Source organism: Mycteria americana, chromosome 19 (assembly GCF_035582795.1).
Source record: "Mycteria americana isolate JAX WOST 10 ecotype Jacksonville Zoo and Gardens chromosome 19, USCA_MyAme_1.0, whole genome shotgun sequence".
NCBI lineage: Eukaryota > Metazoa > Chordata > Aves > Ciconiiformes > Ciconiidae > Mycteria > Mycteria americana.
In genome coordinates, this window is record NC_134383.1 from 1,248,204 (window position 1) to 1,271,307 (window position 23,104).

Here is a 23,104-nt window from a genome sequence, read left to right on the forward strand (position 1 = left end):
GCTCTGCCGCTCGCGCTCCCACGCTGCCGTTCCCCGGGCAAAGGAGCCGGAGCGCTGCTCTTCCCACGGGGTGTTTTTTGTCGTGTACATACCAGCCTTGGAGTTCTTAAGCTGTCCTTTTTGAAGGAGGAAATGCAGCGCTAGCTGCAGCTGCAGGCAGTGCCTCCCTTCGTCTTTTCTGATCTAGAGAGCCTCAGCTTTGAAAGCGGAAGCCCTTTAACTGCAGTTCTTGGTAGTGGCACCTCCTGGGCTCTTAGACACTGCTGAGCTTTCCTGCCCCTGTCCCTGCTCTCTTTAGCGTGAGGGAAGGGCAGGGTTCTCCCTGAATTTCCGCTCTCCGCTGCAGGACAAAATGATGTCCGAGAGGGCTTTGTTGAAGGAGCGCTACCAGGAGGTGCTGGACAAACAGAGGCAAGTGGAGAATCAGCTGCAGGTACAGCTTAAGCAGCTCCAGCAGCGGAGGGAAGAAGAGATGAAGAACCACCAGGTATTTGGCAAAGCCCTCTTTTTGTTTAACCCGCCCGTTAGCGCTGCCGCTGACACGGTTAAGGGGGGCCGCTTTGGCCTCGTGCGGAGGGGCACAGCGGGGGACAGAGCAGGCCGTGAGAAGCGGCAGCGACACGCCGTGTGGCAGTGTCTCTTGTGTCCTACGCTATTTTACAGCGCTAAGGACTGGCCCCTGCCCGAATCGGGTGCTGAGCAGTTCAGAGACTAATTCCTAGCACAGCATCCTGCCTGCACACCCGCTCCTGCCAGTGATCTTGCAATGTCTCTTCAACGAGCGCAGCATTTTTTTCCAACTGATAACTGGTGTGAAGTGAGGAGAATTAGCTGCGTGTGATTATTTAGATCTCTGTGGCCGTTGCTCACGGATCATTTGAATGATTCACCACTGGCCTTTTGGTAGCTCACAGACAAAAGGAAGCATCAGTGACCCGTCGGCTAGATCTAAAGTTCTGCTGGAGCAGAACTCGCTGCCCCTTAAAATCCTTCTAACGAGACAGGAGAATCTGTGGTTTAGACTGTCTGTGTGTCTCCCGGGTTTCCTCATAATAACTGCTATCCATCTTGTCTGGAGCTACTAAAATGAGAGATTTTGATGCCCTGTGTAATCTCGTAATCTCTCTTCAATTAATCTAAAATAATAATGGGTTTAAAACCAAAACCATTACCTGGGAATTTTCCTCTTTATTTGCGTGATGCTTGTTTTACTCTAGGAGATCCTGAAAGCCATTCAGGATGTTACGATCAAGCGAGAAGAGACAAAGAAGAAGATGGAGAAAGAAAAGAAAGAATTCTTGCAGAAAGAGCAGGATCTGAAAGCAGAAATTGAGAAACTCTGTGAGAAAGGCAGAAGGTATTAGTATGGAAAAGCAAGTAGAGTTTGGGGGTTTTTTTAGGAGAAAAGGTATAGCTTAACCCTGATGTATACATGATTAAGCAAAAGAGGATCACTTTCAACTTTTTGGAAGCAGTGAGTATTTTGGCGAGCAGTTTAGAACAGACGTGTACGGTTCTGAATGGAGCTACTACAGACAGAGCAGCTTTTCTTTACAGAAGATCTCAACGTGAATTGTGGGGCAGCGGGTTACTGCTTTGCCTCTTAGGCGTACGCGTGGACAGCACTTGGCGAGGACGGCGTGCAGCTCGGCTCTGTGTGCCGCCGTCTCTCAGAATCCAGGGCCTTTGCGCAGGAGGCAGGACTGCTGTGTTGCAGTGCTAGGGTAGGGCCTCCTTGGCATTTCCAAGCTGTTCTCCTCAAAATTTCCCGTTTTGGTAGGCTTGACTGTGCCTTACACCGAATGGTTTGAAAGACCGACTGCTGCTGTCGGGCTTTGCTGTGAGACAGGCCGCGTGCTCTGTGCAGAGAATCTCACTAGATTCAGGGAGGGGGTCTGAGGCAAGCAAGATGCGAGTTGTTTGTGAAGATCTGGAGGTTCCTCTGGATGGTGAATTTGCACTTTTACGGAGCCGTTCTGTCGTGTCGTAGAGGTCTGATTTTTTTCATTCTGAGGGCTGGGTGATGTTTTTGGACAAAGCTCCTTTAGGAATGGTTCCAAGTACTCAGCCCCTGTCTCACCCTGAGTAAATGGTTGTGAAGCATGTGTTGTCAGAGCAGCACAGCTCCCTGTGGTGGATTCTGGTTCTATGCCACAGCCTTTGTGCAGTATCATGATACAGCACAATTTTTGCCCTGGAGGATGTTAGTGGTTGCTTTCAAACGCTTATTGACTGGTGCAGTCTTCGGAGCGTGTTGTTACGTTGGGCGCGCAGCTGTGCCGGTATGGTGTTTAAACTTGAGACCTGCGGCATTAGTGGCTGGGCGATAACAGCTTCGCAGTCGGTGACTCCGTCTGTCCTTTTTCTCTTGTGCAGGTTGCTGAAAGAGCAGGAGGAGAAGGAAAACAAGATTGCTTCTCTGATTGCAGAGCAGTCCGATGAAAAGTAAGGCTCTTATCTATTACCGGATAAATGCTGTTGAATGCTCTTTTCCTTCCAGTCGTTTTGCCTTGGAGTGAATCTGATGCGTCTGGTGGGGTAGGCTAGAGAGAGCGGTCTAACAGTGCTGTCCAGTTGTGCGCTCTAAAGGTTTTATCTCTTCTTCCAGCAGGCTGGTGCCCCCGGTCTCTGGATTAAATCCTCTTTGATCCTGGTCACAAGCAGGCTCGTAGATACTTGTGACACAAAGATCCCATAAGATTAGAGTTTAGGCTCAGTGGATTGACTCAGCTTGTAACTGCTACCTCTGATTGAATTTCACCTTCCCAGAAAGAGGGCAAACCTCTTTCTCTGTCTGTTCCCCACAGCTGTCCAACTACTTTAAACTCTGGCACGCTGGGGTGTTTTAAAGCTGGGCAGAGACGCTCCAGATCCGGGCATAGACACTCGCATAACAGAGGTGGAAAGGGCCAGCTTTAAACTTCTCCAGGATCAGAACGGCTTAGTTCTGTGTGCTGGTGCAGGTTGCTCCCTGGTTCAGACCTGCGCACCTTTCCCTGGAGCTGGACTGAGTTTTGCCGAGGGGAATTCCCCTCTCGTTTTGCCCAGCGTGTTTGCACACTGCTTGTTTGCGTGCTCTGGAACAGCTCACTCTTGGGACGGTGACTCATGCAGCCTCCGGAACTGTGGCTGGTGTCAAGGTCTGGAAGCTGTCGATCTTCCACGCTTCCACCCCATCCAGAGCTACCAGGATCGATCGGTTTTGTGGGAGTTTGTCAGCTCTCCTGTTCCGTGCCGCTCCAGTGCCTAAGCAGGCTCGTTCCGTTTCTGTCTGCAGGCAGCTATGGGAGATGGAGCTAGATAAGCTGAAGAACCAGCACAATGAAATCAACAGGAACATTCTTGAGGAGACAGAACGGGCCTGGAAAGCAGAGGTTAGTAGGTGACTTCTTACCTGCAAAGCAGTTGTTGGAGAGAGTCTTTTTAAGATTCCAGGTTGTAGTGAATGATTCTGTGACATTAGCCTCATCCTCAACTGCTCCTAAGTCCCCCTCTCTGTGGGACAAGAGAAGGGATAGGCAAATATCAGTTAGTCGGGACTAACTAACTTAGCACGGTGCTTAGCGAAGAGATTACAGTCGCAGTCTGGCAGCAAGAAACAAGGGAGTACAAAACCTGCTCTTCACCTGGGGCCTCTCTCTGCTAGATCCTGTCCCTGGAGAGCCGAAAGGAGCTGCTGGTGTTGAAACTAGAAGAAGCAGAAAAAGAAGCAGAGCTGCACCTCACCTACCTCAAGTAAGTCCGTGTAGTCTGTGTGGCTCTCGCCTGGGCGTGAGCCCTTCTTCCCGCCCAGCCGGAGGAGGGGAGCCCTGATGGGGGGCGGCAGGAGGGCGTGGGGTGTTAGTTGCTCCCGCTTTGCTGCTGGTGAGAGCGCAGTTGCAAGTGGGAAAGGTTAGTTGTGCTTGCAGGTCTGCACCGCCCACGCTGGAGACGATGAGGCCAAAGCAGGAGTGGGAGATGAGGCTGAACAGGATACGAATGACCAAGGAAAGCGTCCGAGTAAGTTGCTGCCGAACGGCTCCCAGCCTAACGGCGAGCGGTTCTTTGCACTGACGCTACTTTGCGTGCTTAGTTTCAACCCTCTTTGGGAGAGGACGGAGACCCAGAAAAAGCTGTGTGCCCGAAAGCATGGCACAGTCGGTCTGCCTTTGCGAGCGCCTGCAGAGATCTTCTGCCTGCCTCTTCAGGCTCGCGCGTGTGGATAAGCCACGTGGATATGAAAGTGCGTGTTGGGTTAATCGCAGAGGCAGTTACTGTGTTTCTCTCGCCGGGTCCTTTTTCATTCTCTTGACTCCTGTGGAACCAAACTGTGTCCGCTTTAGGGCCTGCAGCCGTTCTGGGGCTGCGCATGCTCTGCCCAGGCAGGGGAGTCTGCCTGTTGTAGGCACGCAGCGCCCCAAACTTCCTCAGGCAGAGGCTTTGCTAAATGTGTCTGTTTTCTTTCCTCTCTGCTAGGATCAGTTCAACGACCACATTCAGATGGTGAGAAACGGAACAAAGCTGAGCAGCCTCCCACAGATCCCAACCCCAACGCTGCCACCTCCACCCTCAGAAGTGAGTGCCTCTCCAGCCTAACAAATACGAGCTTTCACTGCTGGGAAGTTGCTGCGGGACCCTGGGGCCAGCCTGCCCGCTGGCCCGTAGCTGGCACGGCCTGCGCTATGTGCATCGAAGGAGGCTGTGTGGGACTGGGTTTTCTGGAGTCCCGTCCTGGCCCCTGTGCGGCTGGGCTTACCTGCTGTCCCTGGTGAGGAGGGGAAGGGTCTCTTTCCCCCGCCGTGAGGAGTATAGCTGCCAGTGCCTGCGGTTCAGCCCACCTCCTGTCTGGCCGGGGAGGAAGGCACTCAGCTCTGCTTTCGGATGGGCTTATTCTAACCAGCCTTTTCTTCTCCCCCTGTTTTTCTTTCTCAGACAGATTTCATGCTGACAGCATTCCAGCCCAACCCATCCCTTACTCCCAGGCTCCCGTTTCCCATCGGACCCGTTCCCGTTCCCATGGTCATGCCGAGTGCTGATCCTCGGGCGCTCTCCTTTCCTCTCCTGAACCCTGCGATCTCCAGGCCCAACCAGCCTTCCCCGCCGCTGCCCGCTTCCCAGGGAAGAAACAGCCCTGTAGTGGCATCGCTTATTGGCACGCACAGCCCTCACATGACTCCCGCTGCCTCCATCCCTCCTCCGCCGGGCCTGGGAGGAGTTAACGTCACTCCAGAGTTTCACAGGCCGCAGCCGGCCGATAAGCTGGAAAAGCTGCTGGAGAAGTTGTTGACTCGGTTTCCACAGTGCAACAAGTAAGTGTCTCGCGTTGTCCTTCCCGGAGAATGAAGACGTGTGTGTGGGATGTGAGGGGAAGCGGAGCTCCTCTTGGCGCTTGCGGGGTCTGGAGGAAGTGAGGGAAGCCTGAAGGCGAGGAGCAAAGGCTGGGTGCTCTCTGTCAGGTTTGCCATAGCACTGGGAACGAGAAACGTTTGGAGCTTTATCTAAAGGACAGCAGTGATACTTGAGCACCCGCCCCGCAGCGCTGCCTCAGGCGAGCCCTTCGGCCTCCGCGGTGCTGCATCCTGGCTGCGCGACAGGTGGGCGCTGTCTCGCGCTCCAGCTGGCCTTTCCCGCTCTTTCCCGGCATTTTGGGGACAGAAGCTCGCTCAGCGTGCGGTTCGCCTCGTGTAGACGGCAGACGGTTGAGAGCACGCGCTCCTTTGCTGTGACACGGGCTTCCCCCGGGGCTGGGGTGGCTGGCTCGCCTGGAGCGGCGTTGCAGGGCCGTTGACGGAGGGTCCCCGTTCGTCGGGGCTGCTCGGCTTGCTGGCGGTGGCTGGGAGCTCTTAGCAGGCTGCCGTCCCTGCAGGGCCCAGCTCACCAACATCCTGCAGCAGATCAAGACTGCTCGGAGGACCATGGCGGGTCTGACCATGGAGGAGCTGAACCAGCTGGTGGCGGCCAAGCTGGCGGAGCAGCAGGAGCGGGCAGCGGCCGGGGCTCAGGTGGGAGAGCGGCGGGGGGCCGGCAGGGGCCTGCCAGACTCCTCGCGGGGGGCTGCGGGGAAGGGGAGCCTGGGTAGCAGTGAGAAGCGGCGCCTGCTCCCTGGTTCCCTGCGGCTGAGCCGCGCGGGGCCCGCTGCCGGGACCGCGCAGATCTCGGGCTTGGGCTGCGCGTCAGGCGTGTCCCCTGGGTTCCCCTTTCTGCCGACTGCGGCGTAACTCTTGGGAGCGGTTTTCCCCGAGGTGACTTGGGGTGACTCGGCCGTCCTTTTCTTCTGGGCTTTTCTGATGTGCCTTGTTTGCCTCGCTGCAGCCTCTCAGTCGAATCAGGGCCCCCATGTTCTCTGCTCCGCTGCCTCAGATCAGCACACCCATGTTCCTGCCCCCGGCCCAGGTGGCTTACCCTGGAACAGCGTCACACGTAAGACTTTTTGGCTTTCCTGGAGCGCTTCGCCATCCCCAGGGAAAGCGGAGGGAGGGAGCACAGTGAGAGGTGGCCGAAAGGATGAGCCAGTGAAGCTGGGACCTCTCTCCTCACGCAGCTACTCGGGCTGGTGAGGTAGAAGGGAAGGGTTAGGGGCGTGGATCCTTTGTGCTTCACGTTGGGGAAGAGGGGAACGGCCGCAAGAGAGGTGTCAGAGCTCTAACGTCGCGTGGTGGCTGTGTGCAGAGGGAGGAATCGGGCAAACTGTGGCCCCTGGCTGCAGCTGGCAGGACGAGTAGCTGGAATGTGGAATACGTGATCTGAGCTGGGGTGTCTGACTTCCGTGCCCGTCTCCTTTCTGTTCCCTCGCTGCTCGTCCCAGACCCCGGCTGCCTGTAAGCTGTGTCTCATGTGCCAGAAGCTTGTGCAGCCCGGCGACCTTCACCCCATGGCCTGCTCGCACGTGCTGCACAAGGAGGTGAGTGTGCTTCCCCGCTGTGTGCTGCTCTTGGGTTCCTCGTAGTGGTTCCTAGCGCCGATGCCCTTCCGGGGGCCCTGGGCACGTGTAGCGAGTCCTTGTTGTCCTAAGATCTTGCCAGGAGAAGGGTGTGATCAATAAACAACTTGTCTGCAAGCCTGTCACACCCCCCCCCCTTTCCATACTCCTAGCTGGGCCACCCTGAGTGGCCGTTTGGCGGTGGCTTTAGGAACAGGCTGTCCTTCTTCCTGCCCCCGAGCCTGCGCTCGCTGCTAGGAGGGTTAGATCCTGGCCTTTCGCCTTCCTGGAGCAGCAGGGTCTGGGAGGATCTAGAATACAGGGCGATGGAGAGAGCTGCCAGCTGTCGCCCAGGTGTCTGGGCACTGTGGGGCTGCGCCCAGGAGCTCTTGGGAAGAGGAGGAGGCTTCCTCATCCCGCAGTGCAGGCGGTGGTTCAGCTGCATAGGCAAACCCTCATCCCAATGGCTCTGGGGCCTCCAGCAACTGCCGAGGAAATGGAAAACCATGTGTTGAGGAGGGGCGGATGATCCTGCTAGGTTGAAGAGGGCTCCCTCCGCATGGCGACCTTTGATGGAGGCGGTCTCGAAGGAGCAAAAGAGACCATCCCCTAAAACGAGTGCCCTTGCCAGCACCGCTCTGGAAAAGTAATGCCACGCTGTTCACAGCGCCCTTGAGTTGTGCCAGTGGCTCTTGACTAAGTCTCTCTTTTCCAGTGCATCAAATTCTGGGCACAAACCAACACAAATGACACTTGCCCCTTTTGTCCAAGTCTCAAATGACGGCTACTCGAACAAAGCGGTCCCACAGGAGGAGTTGCTGTGAATAGACAGGATCAGTTCTAAGATTTCTACAGTTCTATATTTATACGACCATGTATACACATGTACATTTTTATTATATAGGTAATGTGTGTATAGAAAGTCTGTATACATACAAATTCATAAATAAAGTGTGTATATTATGCAGTGATTTGGTGCCGATCCTGATTTCTTAGTTCGCAGCTCGCCGGCTTCCTTGCGGATGAGCGTTAAAGCGTAACCTGCTTGCTGGGACGCTGCTGGCTGCCGTGACTACCTCTTCCCCCTTAGCTCCCAGCAGCTCCTTCTCCGGGGCCGGCGCTCCCAGCAGCTCCGCGCCTGCCGCAAACCGTTCCCCTTGGCGGGACGCCTCGCCGCCCCGTGCCCCGGCGGGCCGGTCCCCGGCCACGTCCGTCACCCAGTAAGTTCCCCTCTCAGCAATGAACAGGTTGCAGATGCGGAGCGTTTTTTGTGGTCTTTTTTTTTTTAATGTAATAATAATTTACCGTGTTAACATTCATTGTTCTTACATAGACAATAGGTTACAGAGTACTGGAGTCTACAGCGACAGCCTGCGGTAACCGTCCCCGTCCCCCTCCGGCGGGGCAGAGCTCCGCACACGCCTTTACCCGGTGTTCCCTGCTGTAGCTCTGGGCCCTGGGGAGGGAGCGCTCAGGAGCGAACGGCTTCGGCTGCGCTGCAGCTCGGGATAACCAACCTGTTGCAGTTCCTAGTTTCCCCTCTCCTGTACTTTCTCCTAAAGCACGGGCTGGCGCACCAACCCTTTCTCCATGGATTTCGGTGGGATTGCGAGGTGCTCAGCACCGCTTAAAATCTTGCACTTACTCTGTAGAATCTTTTCCCCCTTATTTGCAGTCTGTGGCACGAATTCGGCACTGCTAGAGGCGCCTACGCCTCCGGGTTGGTCAGTGCGAGCGCCGCCTGGTGCAGCGTGCCTGAACGTGGCCACAGTCCGAATCTTCCTACGCGCACGCGCACGCTTGCCAGCGTGTTTTAAGGCAGTGGTCCACAACAGAGTCTCTGGGATCCTGGGGGGGTCCTGGGCAGGCACGAGGGTGTGGAGGTCTCTGCGCGCTCTGCAATTGCATAACGTTGCCCTCTTGCGCCGGAGCGGAATCGCTGGATGCTTGCGGTTTCGGAGCAAGGCGCGGGAACCGGACGCTACTTGCAAGCGCGCTAGTAGTGAAGTGGGACAGTCTAGGGGAGCGTGTAACGGGCTGTTGTGGCGGTGCCCAGCGCTGGGGCTGGCTTGCCTCTCCTACACTGCATGCGTTTCCTCCTCCTGCCTCGCGCGCTGGCTCCCTCGCTGCTTTTTCAAAGAAATATTTAACTGCAGGATTTAGTTAACGAGCGTTATGCTTGGTGCTTACTGCAGGCCTGCAGTGCTCCAGCCCCTAGCCCCTGTCCCCACCTGAACCGGCGGCTCGGCTCCTGCGCCTGCCTCTGCTGGGCAGCTGCCCGCTCGGCCCCGGCCCCGCAGGTAGCCCTGTCTTCTGCTCATGGAGGAACGCTGCCTTTTAATTTAAAACAAAGCGCTTTCCCGTCCAAGTTGGAGGCAGAGAAGCAAGGAAACGCAGCATTAGCAACTGCCTGCGAGCTCACGGGCGTCTGCCCTGGGGAAGGGAGAAGGGGAGGGTCGTCCTTCCATAGCTGAAAATCCTCCCTTTGCTGTAGGAAGAGGGGCCAGAAGTGCCTCCTGCGCTCTATGTCCTTTCGGCTTGTGAACCACTGCTCTGCGTGCTCCAGCCCTGCCCTCCTCCTGCATCCCTCCGTCGCTGTCACCACCTCCTCCGAAGCCAACCCAGAACCCCCTGGTCCATAAAGTGCTTCCACCCAAGCACGCCGCTGCTGAGAGGCCCTGGCCTGGGGCTGCGGCCGAGGCCCTAGGACTGAGCAGAGGGCTAAAAATATTAAAAAAAACCCCAAAACAAAACAGGGCCAAACCCCCTAACGTTGGGTTTGGAACAGTGGCTTTCAGCGCTAGAATTAAAAATAGAGATATATGTATATATCGTACAGGTGAGAAGCGGCCGTTATTTGTACACCCGCGTGTGGCATGGGACCTGCTATATACACGCTCTGACTCTGCACAGCTGCACTACCAGTGACTCGCATTATAAAAAAAAAATGAAATAAATAGAACCACGTGTTTAAAAAATAATAAATGCTGCAGTGCCCACAGCCGCTGCCTGTCCCCGAGCTGCCAGGGTGTCTCGTGCCTCGGGAGCCGGGGCCCGGCCAGGGCCAGGACGCAGGGACGCGCGGAGCGAGCGGAGAGGAGCCGCTGTGCCCGCGCCGTGGGGCTCGCCAGCGCTGGCAGGGCAGGGGCTGCGGGCGGGGGCTGGCCGAGCCCAGCGCTGGCTCCCCTATGGCTTTCGGTCGGGCGGGTGGGCTGGGGAGCGGCCGGGCTTGGGTACTTGGCGCTCTCCTGGCGCGCGGCTTCTGTGCGTAGCAGGCTGCAGGGTGCTTGCGGGGGACGCCGCTTCTGGGACGTGGCGAGCAAAAGCGGGGTGGGAGAGGATGGGTGCCTGCTCCTGCCTGTCCCGGGAGGCAGCCGGGAGGGCGGCGTGGGCACGGGGAGCCCTGGGGCTGGCGGCAGCGGAAGGACAGTTTGGGAGAGCAGGGGAAATGCCACGGGAAATGTTAGAGCGAGCGGTGTACGGGGGAGCAGGAGGATGGGAGGGAAAGCCGGCCTCTGGCTGCTCCTGTCCGGGCAGCCCCAGGCTGGCCCTGCGTGGCTGCCTCCGAAAAGCCCGGGGCTGGGGACGGGAGGCTCCGGGGATGCGAACCCTGGAGTCCGGCTCGGGCAGGCGTCCCGGGCAGGGAGCCGCACGGGGAAGGCACGGCCGCGGCGCGCGTGCACGCGCGCACGGCTCCCTACACGGAGAGCCGGGGCTGGCGGCTTCCCAGCGGAGCGGGCCGAGAAGGGCAGCCGCCCAGGGGTGGAGGGAGACAGGGGACGGGCAGGGCACGGCTCGTCAGCGTGGCTCCGTCAAGCTTGGCAGGGCTGGGCAGGAGAGCGTGGGACAGCCCGGCCCATCCTGGTGCCGGAGCAGAGAAGCTGCCCCCAGCCCCCGGGACGGGGTTGCTGCGCTCTCCCCCCCCTCCCCAGCTGCCACGCTCTTTCTGTAGGTCCCAGATGAACGCAGCCCAGGCCTGGGGCTCCCACGGCTGCTGCCGGCCCGCTGGCCCCGATGGGCAGCGAGTCCCCCAGGGCCAGGAGGGCCTGGGCTGGGGGTCTGAGCTCCCCACGCTGCCGCTCTGCCTCCACGCTCCAGCCCCCGGGGAAAGGACCTACCTCTCCCTGCCCTGCTGCCTCACCTGCGGCCCCCGGGGCTGCCCCCACGCTCCGCCGTCACTTCAGCAAGGATATGTCGTCGGCAAAGTCGTCGTGGTCCCGCCGCAGGCAGTGGAAGCAGCGCCACTGGAACACCATGAGGCAGAGGGGCAGCATGAAGAGGGCGCAGATGGCTGCCATGACGTAGGCGATGGTCATCAGGGTGGACTCGTCCGTCTGCGGGATGTTGTAGCCGCAGTCCTCCATGTTGGAGTGCAGGTAGGGTCCCTCCACCGCGGCCGTCCGAAACTCGTCGTGCACTGCGGGCGGGAGAAGGCGGGGCTCCGGCCACTGCGCTACCCCCGCGCGTCCACGTCCCCTCCGCCTCTCCCTCCCTCCGGCCAGCCCTCACCGTGGCAGGCGCTGACAGCGAAGCCGATGCGCTTGCGCGCACGGTCGAAGACCACGTAGAAGCCCTCCATGATAACGGCGCCCATGACGGTGCCCGTGGAGGACTGGGAGATGGCGAACTTGTAGCAGTCGTCCTGAGAGGTGGCCACGTCCTCCACCGGGCGCAGGTATTGCTGCAGGAAGAGAGGCGCCGTCGGGAACGGGGAGGGGGCAGAGCTCCCGGGGCGGGCAGCTGCGCCCACCCGGCACGGTCCTGCCCACGCGACCGGCTCCAGCCCGCCCTCCGGCTCAGCACCGGGCAGGGTCTGGCCGGGCCAACGCTCACCTGGGGCAGGATGGTGATCCGGAAGGACTGGTTGGTGGCCTCCCCCATCAGGTAGAGGGACAGGACCGGGAAGATGTGCCAGGGGGTGGTGCCGACCTGCCAGCAAACCAGCTGCTCCCCCAGCCAGAAGCCGTCCGGGAACTTCTCCGTCTGCCAGAGGGAAAGGGGAGGTGAGCGGGGCCGCGCCGGGCAGGCAGCAGAGACGCCCAGGCTGGTGACGGGCAGCCGCGCTGCCTGCAGCCCCCCACTGGCCCTGGGGACGTGCCCGCGGGGGAGGGACGGGTTTTACTGACCGAAGAAGCTGTTTTGATGGATTTCACGGCAGCCTCGAACACCTTCTTTGGCAGCCTGAGGTTGGTGGTCCCGCTGTCCACGATACTCTTGTCGTAGTTGTACTGGGGGCAGAAGAGGAGGAGTGACCCAGGCGCAAGACCTCAGCCCCGCTCCCCTCCCGATGCCCCTCAGACCGAAGGCGCACGCCTCCAGCAGCAGCGCCAGCGGCGCCCCGACGGGCAGGCTCCCCCGGCGCCCCCTCACCTCTTTGCAGTCCATGTTCAGGTCCTGCCCGTTGACCTCCAGCTTGACGATGATGACCTCGTAGTACCACTCCTTCCGGATGGGTGTGTACCAGATGTCACCCACGTACAGCGAGCGGTCGATGCCACCAATGATCTGCAGCAGAGACGGAAAGGCGCTGCCACCCTCCGGCCGGGGCACGTCCCCCGCGGGCAGCCCCACCGGCCTGCCCGCTGCCTGCAGAGCACTCACCATGCTGCCCCCCACCGACGCCACCGCCTCCGTCTCGTTGGGCGAGAAGCCTGCCCCGCAAAGCTGGAGGGAGAAGATGTTGGGCACCCGGGTCTGCTTCACCAAGGAGTCAAAGAAGGGCTCCAGGCTGTCGTCGGGCTGGTGGGGGAGAAAGCAGAGGCAGGACAGGGATGTGTCAGCGCTATCCCTTCTGCAGGGGCTCTCCGTGCCCGGGGGAGCTCCCCTCGCCGGGGCCGCTGTGTCCCCGGGGATCCTGGCTCCGCGTGCTGTTGGAGCAGGGCTCAAGGCCGCCGGCCCAGCTGCAAGCTGGGCCCCAGGGGACCGAGTAGAGCCGAGCAAAGAGGCAATCGAACCCCGCCGGGGCAGGGTGCCCGCGTCTGCCGGCAGGGCCAGGCGGAGCTGGGGCCCGGCCGGCTGTGAGCCAGGACTCACCCGGGCGATCTCGGCGTACGCCAGCCCCAGGATCCCTTCCCAGTTGGAGCCGTTGATGAAGAACTTGTCCGACTCCGTGATGGCAGCGATGTTGGCTCTGACGGTGACGTTGGGGCCGTGGGGGATGGTGACAAGGTCGGTGCCCAGTTCCCCTTCCCACTTGCCCTGGGTGTAGGGTACGTACACACCCTTCCGCAGGTCACGGTAGGTGCTGGACCTGCAACGGTGTCAAAGGGCCGGAGTAAGATCCGCGCGGAGGAGGAGCGGGTGCCCGCACGCTGGGTGACGCTGGGAGCGCGTGCACGCGTAGCCGAGCATTTGCAAGCGTAGAGGCGTGCCTGGCCCGCAGGTTGGCGTGGCTGGGCGAGGACAGCGCGTTTCTCCGCACGTGCGGCTGTTGGGGAGCCTCACCACGGGTCGGTGAAGCACCAGGATGGCTCCTTACGGCCCGGGCCAAGGCTGTCACGGGGCGTGCGGGGGACAAGCCCAGCTGTTGTTTGCCGTGCACAACGGCCAGCAGCCCAGACACCGTCTCAAACGTTCTGGGAGGGCGGACAGGCGGCCGAGGGGCCCCTCCTTCTCCGGGCACAGAAGGGGCCATGCGGACCCAGCCAGCTTGCAGGCTGGCGGTACCTGGCAGGGTCTGGCTGGACGCCCAGCAAGAAGGGACAGCACGCCTCGGTGGGGCCGGGGCTGCGTCACGGGCACAAGGAGCGGTGGCTGTCCTCTCTGCGTCCCCCCAGCGTACTCACAGCTGCCGCTGGTAGTATCTCCGGAGGAAGGGGTGAGGCGCAGCTCCCACAGCGAAGTTACTGCTCCCTGTGTCCACCAGGATATTCAGCTGGAGAAAGAAGAGAGACGGGGAGGCTCGTGACTGCGGTGGGACCCTGCTGTACCGTCCGCCCCGCTCTGGCGCCGCAGGCGAGCGACGCTTTCCCCGTCCCCGCGCCTGGCACGCGGTGGCTGCCGTACCGTGCGCTTCCCGGCTCTGGCTGCACCAGGCTTCCCGGCAGCGAGCCTGGCTCTGCCCTCCCGACCGGGGCCAGGGCCTGCCCCGCTCGCCCCTGCCCGGCAGCCGGGCTCTCTGCCAGCCCCACGGCTGGCAGTGGGCAGCGGCGGGCGGGCTCGGGCTCCCCGGCACAGCCCTGCGTGCTGCTGCCCGGGGCTGGCAGGGCTCAGCCCACCCTACGTGGGCACGGAGGGCCCTCTGCCCTGGCAGCAGCAGAGGGAGAGGCAGAGGCAGGGCAGGGAGGCTGCCCTGGTGCCTGTTGCGTCCAGACGGGCTCCAGGAGGCAGGAGGGATGCCGTGCAGCGGCGCAGAGCCCCGAGCTGAGCAGGGGCCCTCTTTTGCCGTGCCCGGGGGCAGCTCAGAGACGCTGTGCGAGAGGACGCAGTGGTGGAGCAGGAGTCAGCGACGTCAGGGTGTTGCACGAAAAGCAAACATTGTCCGGCACCGTGCAAACAGAGCGTGAGCTCTCCTGTCAGCACCGCCCGGCCTCGGCCCCCGCGCCCAGTGCCTGAATCCGCAGGCAGGATTCGGCAAGCACCCAGCAGGGCGTCGCGGGGCTGGAGAGAGCAGCAGCAAGACGGGGCGCCCGGGCTCCCCTTGCCAGGAAACCCAATTCGCTCGCAAAGCTGGTCGGAAGGGCCGATGGTACACAAGCTGCCACGGATCGCTGGGTCCGCTAATCGGCCATCCATATGCTGAGCTCTGCTCCCGATTCATTTCTGCCTGTGCCCTGGATTACCAGCTCACAGGCAGGGTTTGGCAAGCGTCCCGCCGGCGGGGCCGGGAGCGGGCTAGCCGGATCCTGCCCCAGCTGAACCCTGCCCGCGGCCCCTTCTGCCCTGCGAGGAGCGGAGTGGGGACCGCTGGGGTGGGAGCGGGGCTCTGCAGGGCTCCACGGGGCTCCCGGCCGTGCTGGGCGGCAGAGCTGCGGGGCGAGCTCTGACCGCCAGCCCCGGGGGGTGCTTGGCCAGCAGCGCGCCAGGGCTTCGGCCCTTAATCTGTGGAGTCAGAGGGGAGAGGAAGGAGGCTAACGTGCTTGTGCTAATCGCAAAAGCGCTGGGCTACAGCTGCCAGAGTTTTCTCCACGGCCCGCTGACAGGGGCTGGCTGTGGGCGGCAAGTCCTGGGCGCCCCTTGCCCACAGCCCCCTGCTGCGCTGGGGGACAGTCTCCCCCGACCCCAGGCTGGCTTCTTGCCTAGGGCAACGTATCGGGCCACGGGTAAAGACCAGAGCGGCACGTTCGCCCCTCCAGTATCCCCGCCTCGGGCAAGCGCCGAGAGCTGCCGGGCCAGCTCAGCGCCCGCTGCGCAGCCCGACCTTCCCCTGGCAACCCGGCACCGGCAGCCTCTGCCGCTGCGCCCGGGCCGTTCCCAGGGCGGTTCTGTTTGATCGGTCATTAGGGGCCATCTGCTCGGCACAGCTCATTTCTGCTGGTCCCCGGGGTACCCAGAGGAGACGGGTTTCCCTGGAGAAAGACCTGCTGAGCTGACGCTGCAGGGAGAGGACGCAGGCGGCAGGGAGGGTTTTTGCTCTCGCCCGTCCGAGAGCAGCAGTTGTGCCAGGGAGGCCAAGCAAGCCGCCACCACCCGAGCCCCGAACGCAACCCCTCGGCGGCCAGACAGCCCCAACCCCGGCCGTTCCCCGCCAGGCTGGCGGGTCCTATGGGCGCAGGCAACGGCAGGAGCAGCGGCAGCGACCCACAGCCTGCAGGCTCCGTCTGCAGGACCCGATGGAGAGGACCCGCATCCTTGAGCCTCAGCCCAGCTGTCGATTCAGGCCAGGCCAGACACGTGAACCAGCGAGGCCAGGACGTGCGTGGCAGGGATGCTGTTTGAAACCCGTCCGCTGCTCCCTGGAAGTGACAGCCCCTCCGGGCACCTTGGCAGGAGCAGCGGCTCTGCACAGCGCGTGCCCTAGCGCTGCGTGCCGCTCCCGGGGCGGCAAGCCTTGACCTGCTCGCAGAGGCACCGAGCCTTCACCATCCGTCCCGATGCACCGGCTCCCGATGCTCGGCTCCCACCCTCTTTGCCGTGTATTTATGAATCCGCCGGTCCTGGGGAGCCTGGCGTGAGCGTGCAGCGTAACCAACATGCTAAGGGACATTGAGCGTGAGAGCAATTAACTGCTGACGGTGGCTTCGCAGTGCAGCACAGCTCAGAACCAAAATGAAAGCGCAACGGAATAAAGAAACTTCCTTGCCAGCACCAGGTGAAAGGAAGGTGAGGAGGGAGACGGGCTGCTGGGGGAGAGCGGGGCGCCCGGGCGCCTTTGAGAAGGATGCAGGCCCCCCCCCCCGATAAACACCCTCCCCGCTCCCCGATTTCCTGCACATGCACAGCCATACTCTTTCATGTGAATCTTTTAATTCCATTACAACGCCTGGAGGGATTTTGCTCCAGCACGCACACACATGCGCGCGCACGCACACGCACCACGTTCACATTTGGAAGGAGTCCAAGGCTGGAAGATGCTGCCCAAAAGGGTGACTGGTTCAGAAACGCACGAGTGCCTGGAAACAGGTGGTTCGCATGGAAATTATCTGGCAGCTGCGACACGTGGCAGGTCCCAGGCAAAAGATGATGAAATCACATTTAAAACTAGATTTTAGAAATAATCTCCTCCGTTTTTCCCTAAACGTACCCTGCCAGGGCAGAGAATAAATCCCAGGCAGACAGGGACAACGCGAAAGCGCTCCGAGAGACCCGATTTCTGTGGCGGCGGTATTACTCCCCCGGCCGCGGTTCAGGTCTCGCTCGCGTCGCTCTCTCCCGCCACGTGTGCAGAGCCGTGCCGGGCACCCGGGACGGAGCCAGCTCGTGGGGAAAAGCCAGCCTTTACTTCAGAGTCTGCGTGGGCGCTGGGTGTTTCGGCAGCACCAGCCCACGCGGTGGGTGGCAGGCGCGCGGGAGCCCGGCCCTGCGCTGGAAGGAACGGGGAGCCTCGAGCACCCAGCTGGCCCCCTCCGCCCCGTGGGCCGGAGCTGCCGCTGACGGCAGTAGGTACGAGCGTACGGGCGCAAAAGGATTCGGCAGGGGCAACGTCACCCGTGAGAGAGGGGACGAGCCGCTCCGCCCTGGGCTGCGTGGCCGGCACCCGGCCCTGGGCACCCGTCCGGCCCTGGGCACCCATCCGGCCCTGGGCACCCATCCCGTCCCCAGCGCGCAGGCCGCCGGTGCCCCGCGCGCGAGCCGGGCAGCGCAGCTCCCGGGACGCGAGGGACGCTGACAGAGACGGGGCAGGAGCGGAGCCCGCCGCTGCGCCGGCTGCTGCTCTGCCCGCCCCGCGGGCCCCTTTCCAGCGAGGCCGTCCCTGGCTCCCGCTCGCGGGGGGGGGGGACGGGACTCCGGCGCAGCGACGACCTCGCCCAGGAGCCCCGGAGGAGCGAGCTCTGCAGGACTCGCCCAGCCGGGCAGCAGGACGCGGGGCCGGGCGGGCAGCGGCTGCGCCGGGCGCCGTGCGGGGAAGGGGCGAGCGCGGGGCTCGGCCCCGCGGCTCCTTCGCGCCCGCACGTGCCCTCGCTGCAGACAGGCCCACGGCCACGGCCGCGCCGCCCGCCCGCCGCCCACGCACCGCGCCGGCACCCCTCGGCTCGGCAGGGACGGCTGCGGCCCGGCCCGCCCCGCACCCGCCGCGGCGAGCGGCCCCGCGGCACCCGCCGCCTCGGCCCGGCGCGCCCGGGCAGCGCGGGCGTGGGCCGGCCGGGGCGGGGGGCGCCTGCCGCCGGCCCCCCGAGAAGGAGCGGGACCGGGGGAGCTTCCCGAGCCCGCGGCGAGAGCGGCGCGCCGGCCGCGGTGCCCGCCGCAGGGCGCCTCCGCCGCAGCCCCGCGGCCCGAAGGGGCCGGCGCGGGGGCCGGCCCCAGGCCCAGCCCGGCGGCCCCGCGGCCCCCCTGCGCGCCGGGAAGGGCGCGGAGCCCGCGCCCGAGGGCTCGCCCCGCCGCCGCCTACCTTCTGCGGGGGGCTGCCCACCGTCATCTCCACGTAGTAGCCCTGCCCGGACTTGCCCCGCAGGTTGTCGATCATCTCCACGAAGCTGCCGCCCCGCTCGGCCTCCTCCGGCGCCCGGCGCGCCCGGGGGCCCGGCGGCAGGGCCGCGCCGCCCCGCAGCGGCAGCCGGATGCGCGGCGGGGCCGGGCGGGCGCGCAGGGCGGCCGCCCCCAGCCACAGCAGCAGCCAGGGCCAGGCGGCAGCCATCGCCGCAGCCCTGCCCGCGCCCTCGGCGGCACCGCCGGCTCCCCGCCCCGGAAAGCCCTCCTCCCCGCGGGCGGGGGACGGCGCCTAGCGGGCCCGCAGCGCCCCGCGCCTCGGCCGGGCGGCCGCGCCGGGGCGGGCAGGCGGCGCGGCGGGGCCGAGCCGGGCGGCGGGCATGGCGGCGCGCCGCTCCCCGCCCCGGAAAGCCCGCCCGCGCCCGCCGCGCCGCCCGCCCGCACCCCGCCCGCCGGCGGAAGCGCCGGCGGCCGCCGCCCGGCCCGCCGCGGCTCCCCGCGCCCCGGCTGCGGCCCGGCCCGGCCCGGCGGCGGGGGGAAGCGAGGCCGCGCCGGGCCGGGCCGGGCCGCGGGCCGGGCCCACGCGTCGCCATGGCAACGCGCGGCCGGGCCCGCCCCGCCCGGACTACAGCCCCCGGCAGGCGCCGCCGCGCCGCGCCGTCACGCTGCCCGGCCGTCCCGCCGGCCAATCCGGCGCCGGGCGGCCGCCCGCCGCCCAATGCTATTTAGCCGGGGGCGGGCCGGGCCGCTGCCCGCGTCCGCGACCCGGAAGCAGTGGCGGCGGCGCGGCGCGGCGCCGGGCAACCCGCGGGCGTCCATGGAAGCGGCCGGCGGGCGGCGGCTCCCCCCGCGGCCCCGGCCCCGGCCCCAGCCCGCCGAGCGCCCTTGGTGAGCGGGGCGAGGACCGGCGCCCCGGGGCGGGGGAGCCGGCGGGCCCGGGCCCGGGCGCGGCGCGGGGTGAGCGTGCGGCGCGGGGCTGGCGGGGCGCTCGGTCCGGGGGAGGGGAGCTGCGGAGGGCTGTCCCGCACCGCGCTGTCCCGCCCTCCCTTCCGTCTCCGCCCGGGCTGCGCTCCCCCGGAGCCGTTAGTGCCGGCGGGAGCTGCCGCGGCGGAGCCGGGAGCGGCCCAGGGCTCTGCCGGCGCCTGGCTCGGCCCGCGCTCCGTGGCCCAAACCGTCTGTGGTACCTATGCAGTCGTGAAACGGGTGGAAAAAAGAGCTTTTTTTTAATTTTGTCTCCTCTTAACCCAAGCTCCTGCTGCTCCGTGCAAGCCTCGCTGCTCGTACGGCCGTGGGCCGGCGCACCTCCAGCTGCAGCGGCGCCTGAATTCCCCGACAAGTCCCCTCCGGTGCGTGTGCAGGCGTGGAGAGGCGGCGTTTCGGGGAACGAGCGTGCGATTCATCCCCCAGCAGTAATGCCAGGGCGAGGAAAGGGGCTGGAGTAGTGCTGTGACGGAGGAAAAGAAGAACAGAAGGCCTCAAACGAGTTGCCCGCATCCAAACGCTTTAATCGGGTACGTTTGGGAGGGGGAGCGGTGCGTGTTCTGTGACGCTGCTTTGGTTTGGCATGCCCTGAGAATACCTGTGTCTGGAAACTGCCAGGATTAATTGCTGCTTCTGAGACTCGCTTTACATAAGAGTTATAAATACGGAGCGGGCTGAGGACAGCGGAAGGTGAGGAGGGCAGCAGAGGCTCAATTACAGGCAGTGGCGTGGTGATCCTGCTCCAGGTCGTCATCATCAGCGTATTAATGCTGCCCAGCCCCTTCCTGTTGCTGCTGGGACGCCTGGCAGGCTCCAGAACCCCCTGAATCTCGTGAGGAAAGCAGGGGCATGCTTTATGCATGGAGTGTTTGGGGTTTTTAGGGTAAAAGCTAGTCTGACCTTGTCATTCCACGGTGTGTTCAAGCAGCAGGACTGGAAGGGGCAGTCCTGTTTTCGCTCCCACCGAGGGTTCACAGCCTCCCCTGTGCTTGTGCTGGCGTTTGTGCAGCTGCAGGGAGCCTGCTAAGCCACCTGGCCTGGCTCCTCACGTGGCTGTGTGAGGCTAACGATGGCCAAATGTGTCCATGCAGGGCCACAGCTGGGGGTATTTGGGGTGGGGGAGTTAAATTCCAGCTGCCTAAACCTGTGGTGAATGGGTTGTAGGGCCAAGCTGTGGCAGGACTAAATCACTGCCTACAGTCTTTGAGTTAAATAGTGGAGTAATCCTCTGGAGGTGGGATGCATTAAATTAGGATCCTTTTATAGCTTCCAAAATGTCCTCTGGGAAGGCGAGGGAGGCCAAGGCAAGCCGGGTGTGGTGAGAAGCTGCCTTGGCCCTGGGCAGTGCTGATTCAGCGCAGGGACTGCTCTGAAAGCTGCGCTGTGCTCTGGGGAAAACTGTTTCCTCCCTCTCTTTCTTTTTCCCTTTCTCATTTTAGCTTATTTTTCGCTTGTTTAAAAAGTCCCTGAAGCAAGTGCCCGTCTCCTCTGTAGAAGCTTGAAAACCTGGGGGGCCTGATTGTAACTTCTGTGCCGCTTCAGCTCTGCTCCCTGTGTCCACAACCCCTATGAAGTGTGTGTGGCAGGTCTTTGATTTGGTTTTGCTGTGTCAGTGAAAGAGCGCTGTAAGCAGAGTGGAGAGCTCTGCCCTGTTGCGTGTTGTCCTCCTTTCGGGGTGGCCCACAACACCCCACCTTTGGGTGTTGTGCCTGGGGCAACTTCTTCCCCCTTGGCCTCAGGGCAGGTGTCGAACTGTGAAGTGGAGAGCTCCCGGCTGTGCCCTGCGTGGTGTATCCAAGCAGTGCACAGCCAACAGCTGGGCTCAATCTCCTCGTTACCCAATGAATAAATAATAAAGCAAAACTGAGTTCCAGCAGCGTCTACCTCTTGTAGGGGCGGTGGGGAAACATGCTTGTGAATAATGTAGTATTTCTTCCCCCCCGCTTTGTGCTGTTAATTCACTTTGAGCTGCAGCTCGCTGCCCAGCGCTCTTAGCTGTGTCCTCCTGCCTCTACCAGAACCCATCCGTTCTGGCCGCCTTCGCTCTTTGCCCTGCCCGTCTGCACCCACGCTGGGCAGCCCCGGCGCACCTTGTTCCCCTCCGCAGTCCCGGTGCCGAGTTTCCTGTGGGGGTCTGCCGCGCCCTGTGCGATGAGGAAGCTTTATTTCTGCGTGTGTTTGATCACTGTGATTTTGTGTGGCCTCCTTTGTGCCGCCAGGTGCAGGGAGCCATGGCGGGAGCTATGGTGCGCATTGGTGACCAGCTCATCCTGGAAGAAGATTACGATGAGACGTACATTCCCAGCGAACAAGGTAACCGATGCCTGTCCTCCCAGGAGCTGTGATAAGGGATTCAAGCGTGCAAGTCACTTCTAGGTGTATTAAGAAAACAGGAATTGGGGAGAGCATGGGTGGAGAGGGTAGAATAAATGGGATTTTGCAGAAGGTAGAACTGAAAAACTAGCTTTTTGGTTGTGAAGATAAATGCCATTTTTCAGTCTGTCTCCCTGTTTTACCAGCCTGGTAGGACGTGCTCACTGACGCAGGGCCATGTTAGCAGCTTTGAGCAGCTTCACTTTGGGATCAGGTGTGATCCCAGTGTGCCCGTTGCTTTAGCTGAGGAGGCTGGCTTTATTGTGTAGTGCCTGGTGTAGACTGTCTCCACGGCTTCCTCTTCTGTTTTCCTAGAAATCCAGGATTTCGCACGGGAGATCGGGATTGACCCTGAGAAGGAGCCAGAGCTGATATGGCTGGCCAGGGAAGGCATCGTGGCCCCGTTACCACCCGAGTGGAAGCCCTGGTGAGAGCTCTGTGGGCAGCCGTCCTGTCGGATTCCCGGCCTCCCCTGCCCTTCCCCTGCTGTGTGCTGCCCGCGTAGGTGGCGGAGCGGGGTACCGGCTGGCAAAGGGGGTAATGCCACAACAAATGTACTTCCTGTGGATGAGGAAGTACTGTTTTCACTTTTCACGCTGTTTTTGCCATGCAGTCAGGATATCACCGGTGATATCTACTATTTCAACTTCGCTAATGGCCAGTCCACGTGGGACCACCCCTGTGATGATCACTACAGAGAGCTTGTCGTTCAGGAGCGAGAGAAGCTGCTGGCACGTGGCAGCTTGAAAAAGAAAGAGAAGAAAAAGAAGAAAGAAAAGAAAGAGAAGAAGGACAAGAAGGAGAAGCAGTCGCTGAAGCGACCCATTGTGAGTAGGCTCTGCTGCTTGCAGTGCTTCTGGGGAGGAGCAAGAGGGCTGGGCGGAGGATGAACAAGTGGCTGTGAATTAGAAGGTGATCCTGTGCTGTTGCTGCTTTGGGATCGGAACAGGGATCCCCTGACAAGGGATCCTGTCCAGCAGGGTTGTGAGTTTGATGGAAATCCAACAGAAGTGGGGTCACAAGCCCACAAAATTTGGGAAGCTTTGGTTTAGAGGGACACACCTGGCGTGTGAATGCCACAGCCCTGTGACGCTATTGCTGAGAAGGATATGGCACCAGCCAAGGGTGCTGGTGCTATTCTTAGCAGCAGGTATTTGGAGTGCTGGAAAGATTTCCTTCCTTGGAGAGGGCAACAAATGGTGTTTATGCAGCGCCCGTGCATGTGTTGCTATGATATACAGGCAGGAACGCGGGTTTAGATGCGTGAGGTTAGTCTGCTTTGCTGTTGGTATCTGCAAGCGTAACCAAATTCCCTTTATATCCCGAGTGACAGCAACTCATCCCTACCCTCCGTTTGTCGGTAATGAGATAAATCTCCAAGGGGAAAGATGGTGCCTTGTGTTGTCGCTCAAGGCATAGACCTCTTCAACTCAAAGCCTCAAGCCTTCAGTTTGAGCATTTTCTCTTATATGTGTACATGTAATTTCAAGTGCTCAAAACTTCATCTATACCTTTATGTATAAATTTATGTATTCATATGTAGAATGTATGTATAAATCTATGTATTTATACATAAATGTATAAATACACACCTATTTATACATAAAATGGTGTAGTAAGTATATGTATACATGTAACTTCAAGTGTGATTTCATATGTAATTTCATCACATGTAATTTCATATACAAGTATATGTATACATGTAATTTCAAGTGCTTAAATTTATTTATACATTTGTGTATAAATGTATGTATATGTATAATGTATGTATAAATGTATGTATTTATACATTGATGTATAAATACACACCCATTTATACATGAAATT

At 61.5% G+C, this 23,104-nt stretch overlaps 3 protein-coding genes across 10 annotated transcripts in view; 2 read left to right on the forward strand and 1 right to left on the reverse strand.

The window, feature by feature from the left end:
* The window catches only part of RNF214 (ring finger protein 214), a 9,055-nt gene extending 1,186 nt beyond the window's left edge, over positions 1-7,869 (forward strand). The window contains exons 4-15 of one of the 4 annotated variants that reach the window (XM_075521355.1): positions 347-487; positions 1,218-1,357; positions 2,377-2,445; positions 3,182-3,374; positions 3,647-3,735; positions 3,897-3,999; positions 4,456-4,554; positions 4,912-5,288; positions 5,846-5,981; positions 6,292-6,399; positions 6,785-6,880; positions 7,614-7,869. In XM_075521355.1, coding sequence (XP_075377470.1) covers positions 347-487; positions 1,218-1,357; positions 2,377-2,445; positions 3,182-3,374; positions 3,647-3,735; positions 3,897-3,999; positions 4,456-4,554; positions 4,912-5,288; positions 5,846-5,981; positions 6,292-6,399; positions 6,785-6,880; positions 7,614-7,679 — 1,617 coding nt within the window. In that variant the 3' untranslated portion in view covers positions 7,680-7,869. The remainder of the gene's footprint in view (positions 1-346; positions 488-1,217; positions 1,358-2,376; positions 2,446-3,181; positions 3,375-3,646; positions 3,736-3,896; positions 4,000-4,455; positions 4,555-4,911; positions 5,289-5,845; positions 5,982-6,291; positions 6,400-6,784; positions 6,881-7,613) is intronic. The other 3 variants (XM_075521357.1, XM_075521358.1, XM_075521359.1) reach the window with 3 other exon arrangements.
* On the reverse strand, positions 7,775-18,300 carry BACE1 (beta-secretase 1). 2 transcript variants are annotated; one of them, XM_075521361.1, is made up of 10 exons: positions 17,886-18,300; positions 13,684-13,772; positions 12,932-13,148; positions 12,500-12,637; positions 12,269-12,403; positions 12,025-12,126; positions 11,732-11,881; positions 11,408-11,579; positions 11,040-11,315; positions 7,775-9,024 (listed from the first exon to the last, which is right to left on the reverse strand). In XM_075521361.1, exons 1-9 carry the CDS (start codon positions 18,129-18,131, stop codon positions 11,074-11,076), a joined length of 1,491 nt encoding a protein of 496 aa, XP_075377476.1. In that variant the 5' UTR covers positions 18,132-18,300; the 3' UTR covers positions 7,775-9,024; positions 11,040-11,073. The 2 variants fall into 2 exon arrangements, with proteins under 2 accessions (XP_075377476.1, XP_075377475.1); XM_075521360.1 differs by having other exon boundaries at positions 7,775-9,048.
* Positions 18,301-18,503: 203 nt separating this feature from the next.
* Positions 18,504-23,104, forward strand: part of CEP164 (centrosomal protein 164) — a 40,566-nt gene continuing 35,965 nt past the window's right edge. The window contains exons 1-5 of one of the 4 annotated variants that reach the window (XM_075520988.1): positions 18,504-18,880; positions 19,173-19,434; positions 21,124-21,217; positions 21,593-21,704; positions 21,891-22,104. In XM_075520988.1, the coding sequence (XP_075377103.1) occupies positions 21,136-21,217; positions 21,593-21,704; positions 21,891-22,104 (408 nt within the window). In that variant the 5' untranslated portion in view covers positions 18,504-18,880; positions 19,173-19,434; positions 21,124-21,135. Of the gene's footprint in view, positions 18,881-18,916; positions 19,435-21,123; positions 21,218-21,592; positions 21,705-21,890; positions 22,105-23,104 lie in introns of those variants that run through there. The other 3 variants (XM_075520990.1, XM_075520987.1, XM_075520989.1) reach the window with 3 other exon arrangements.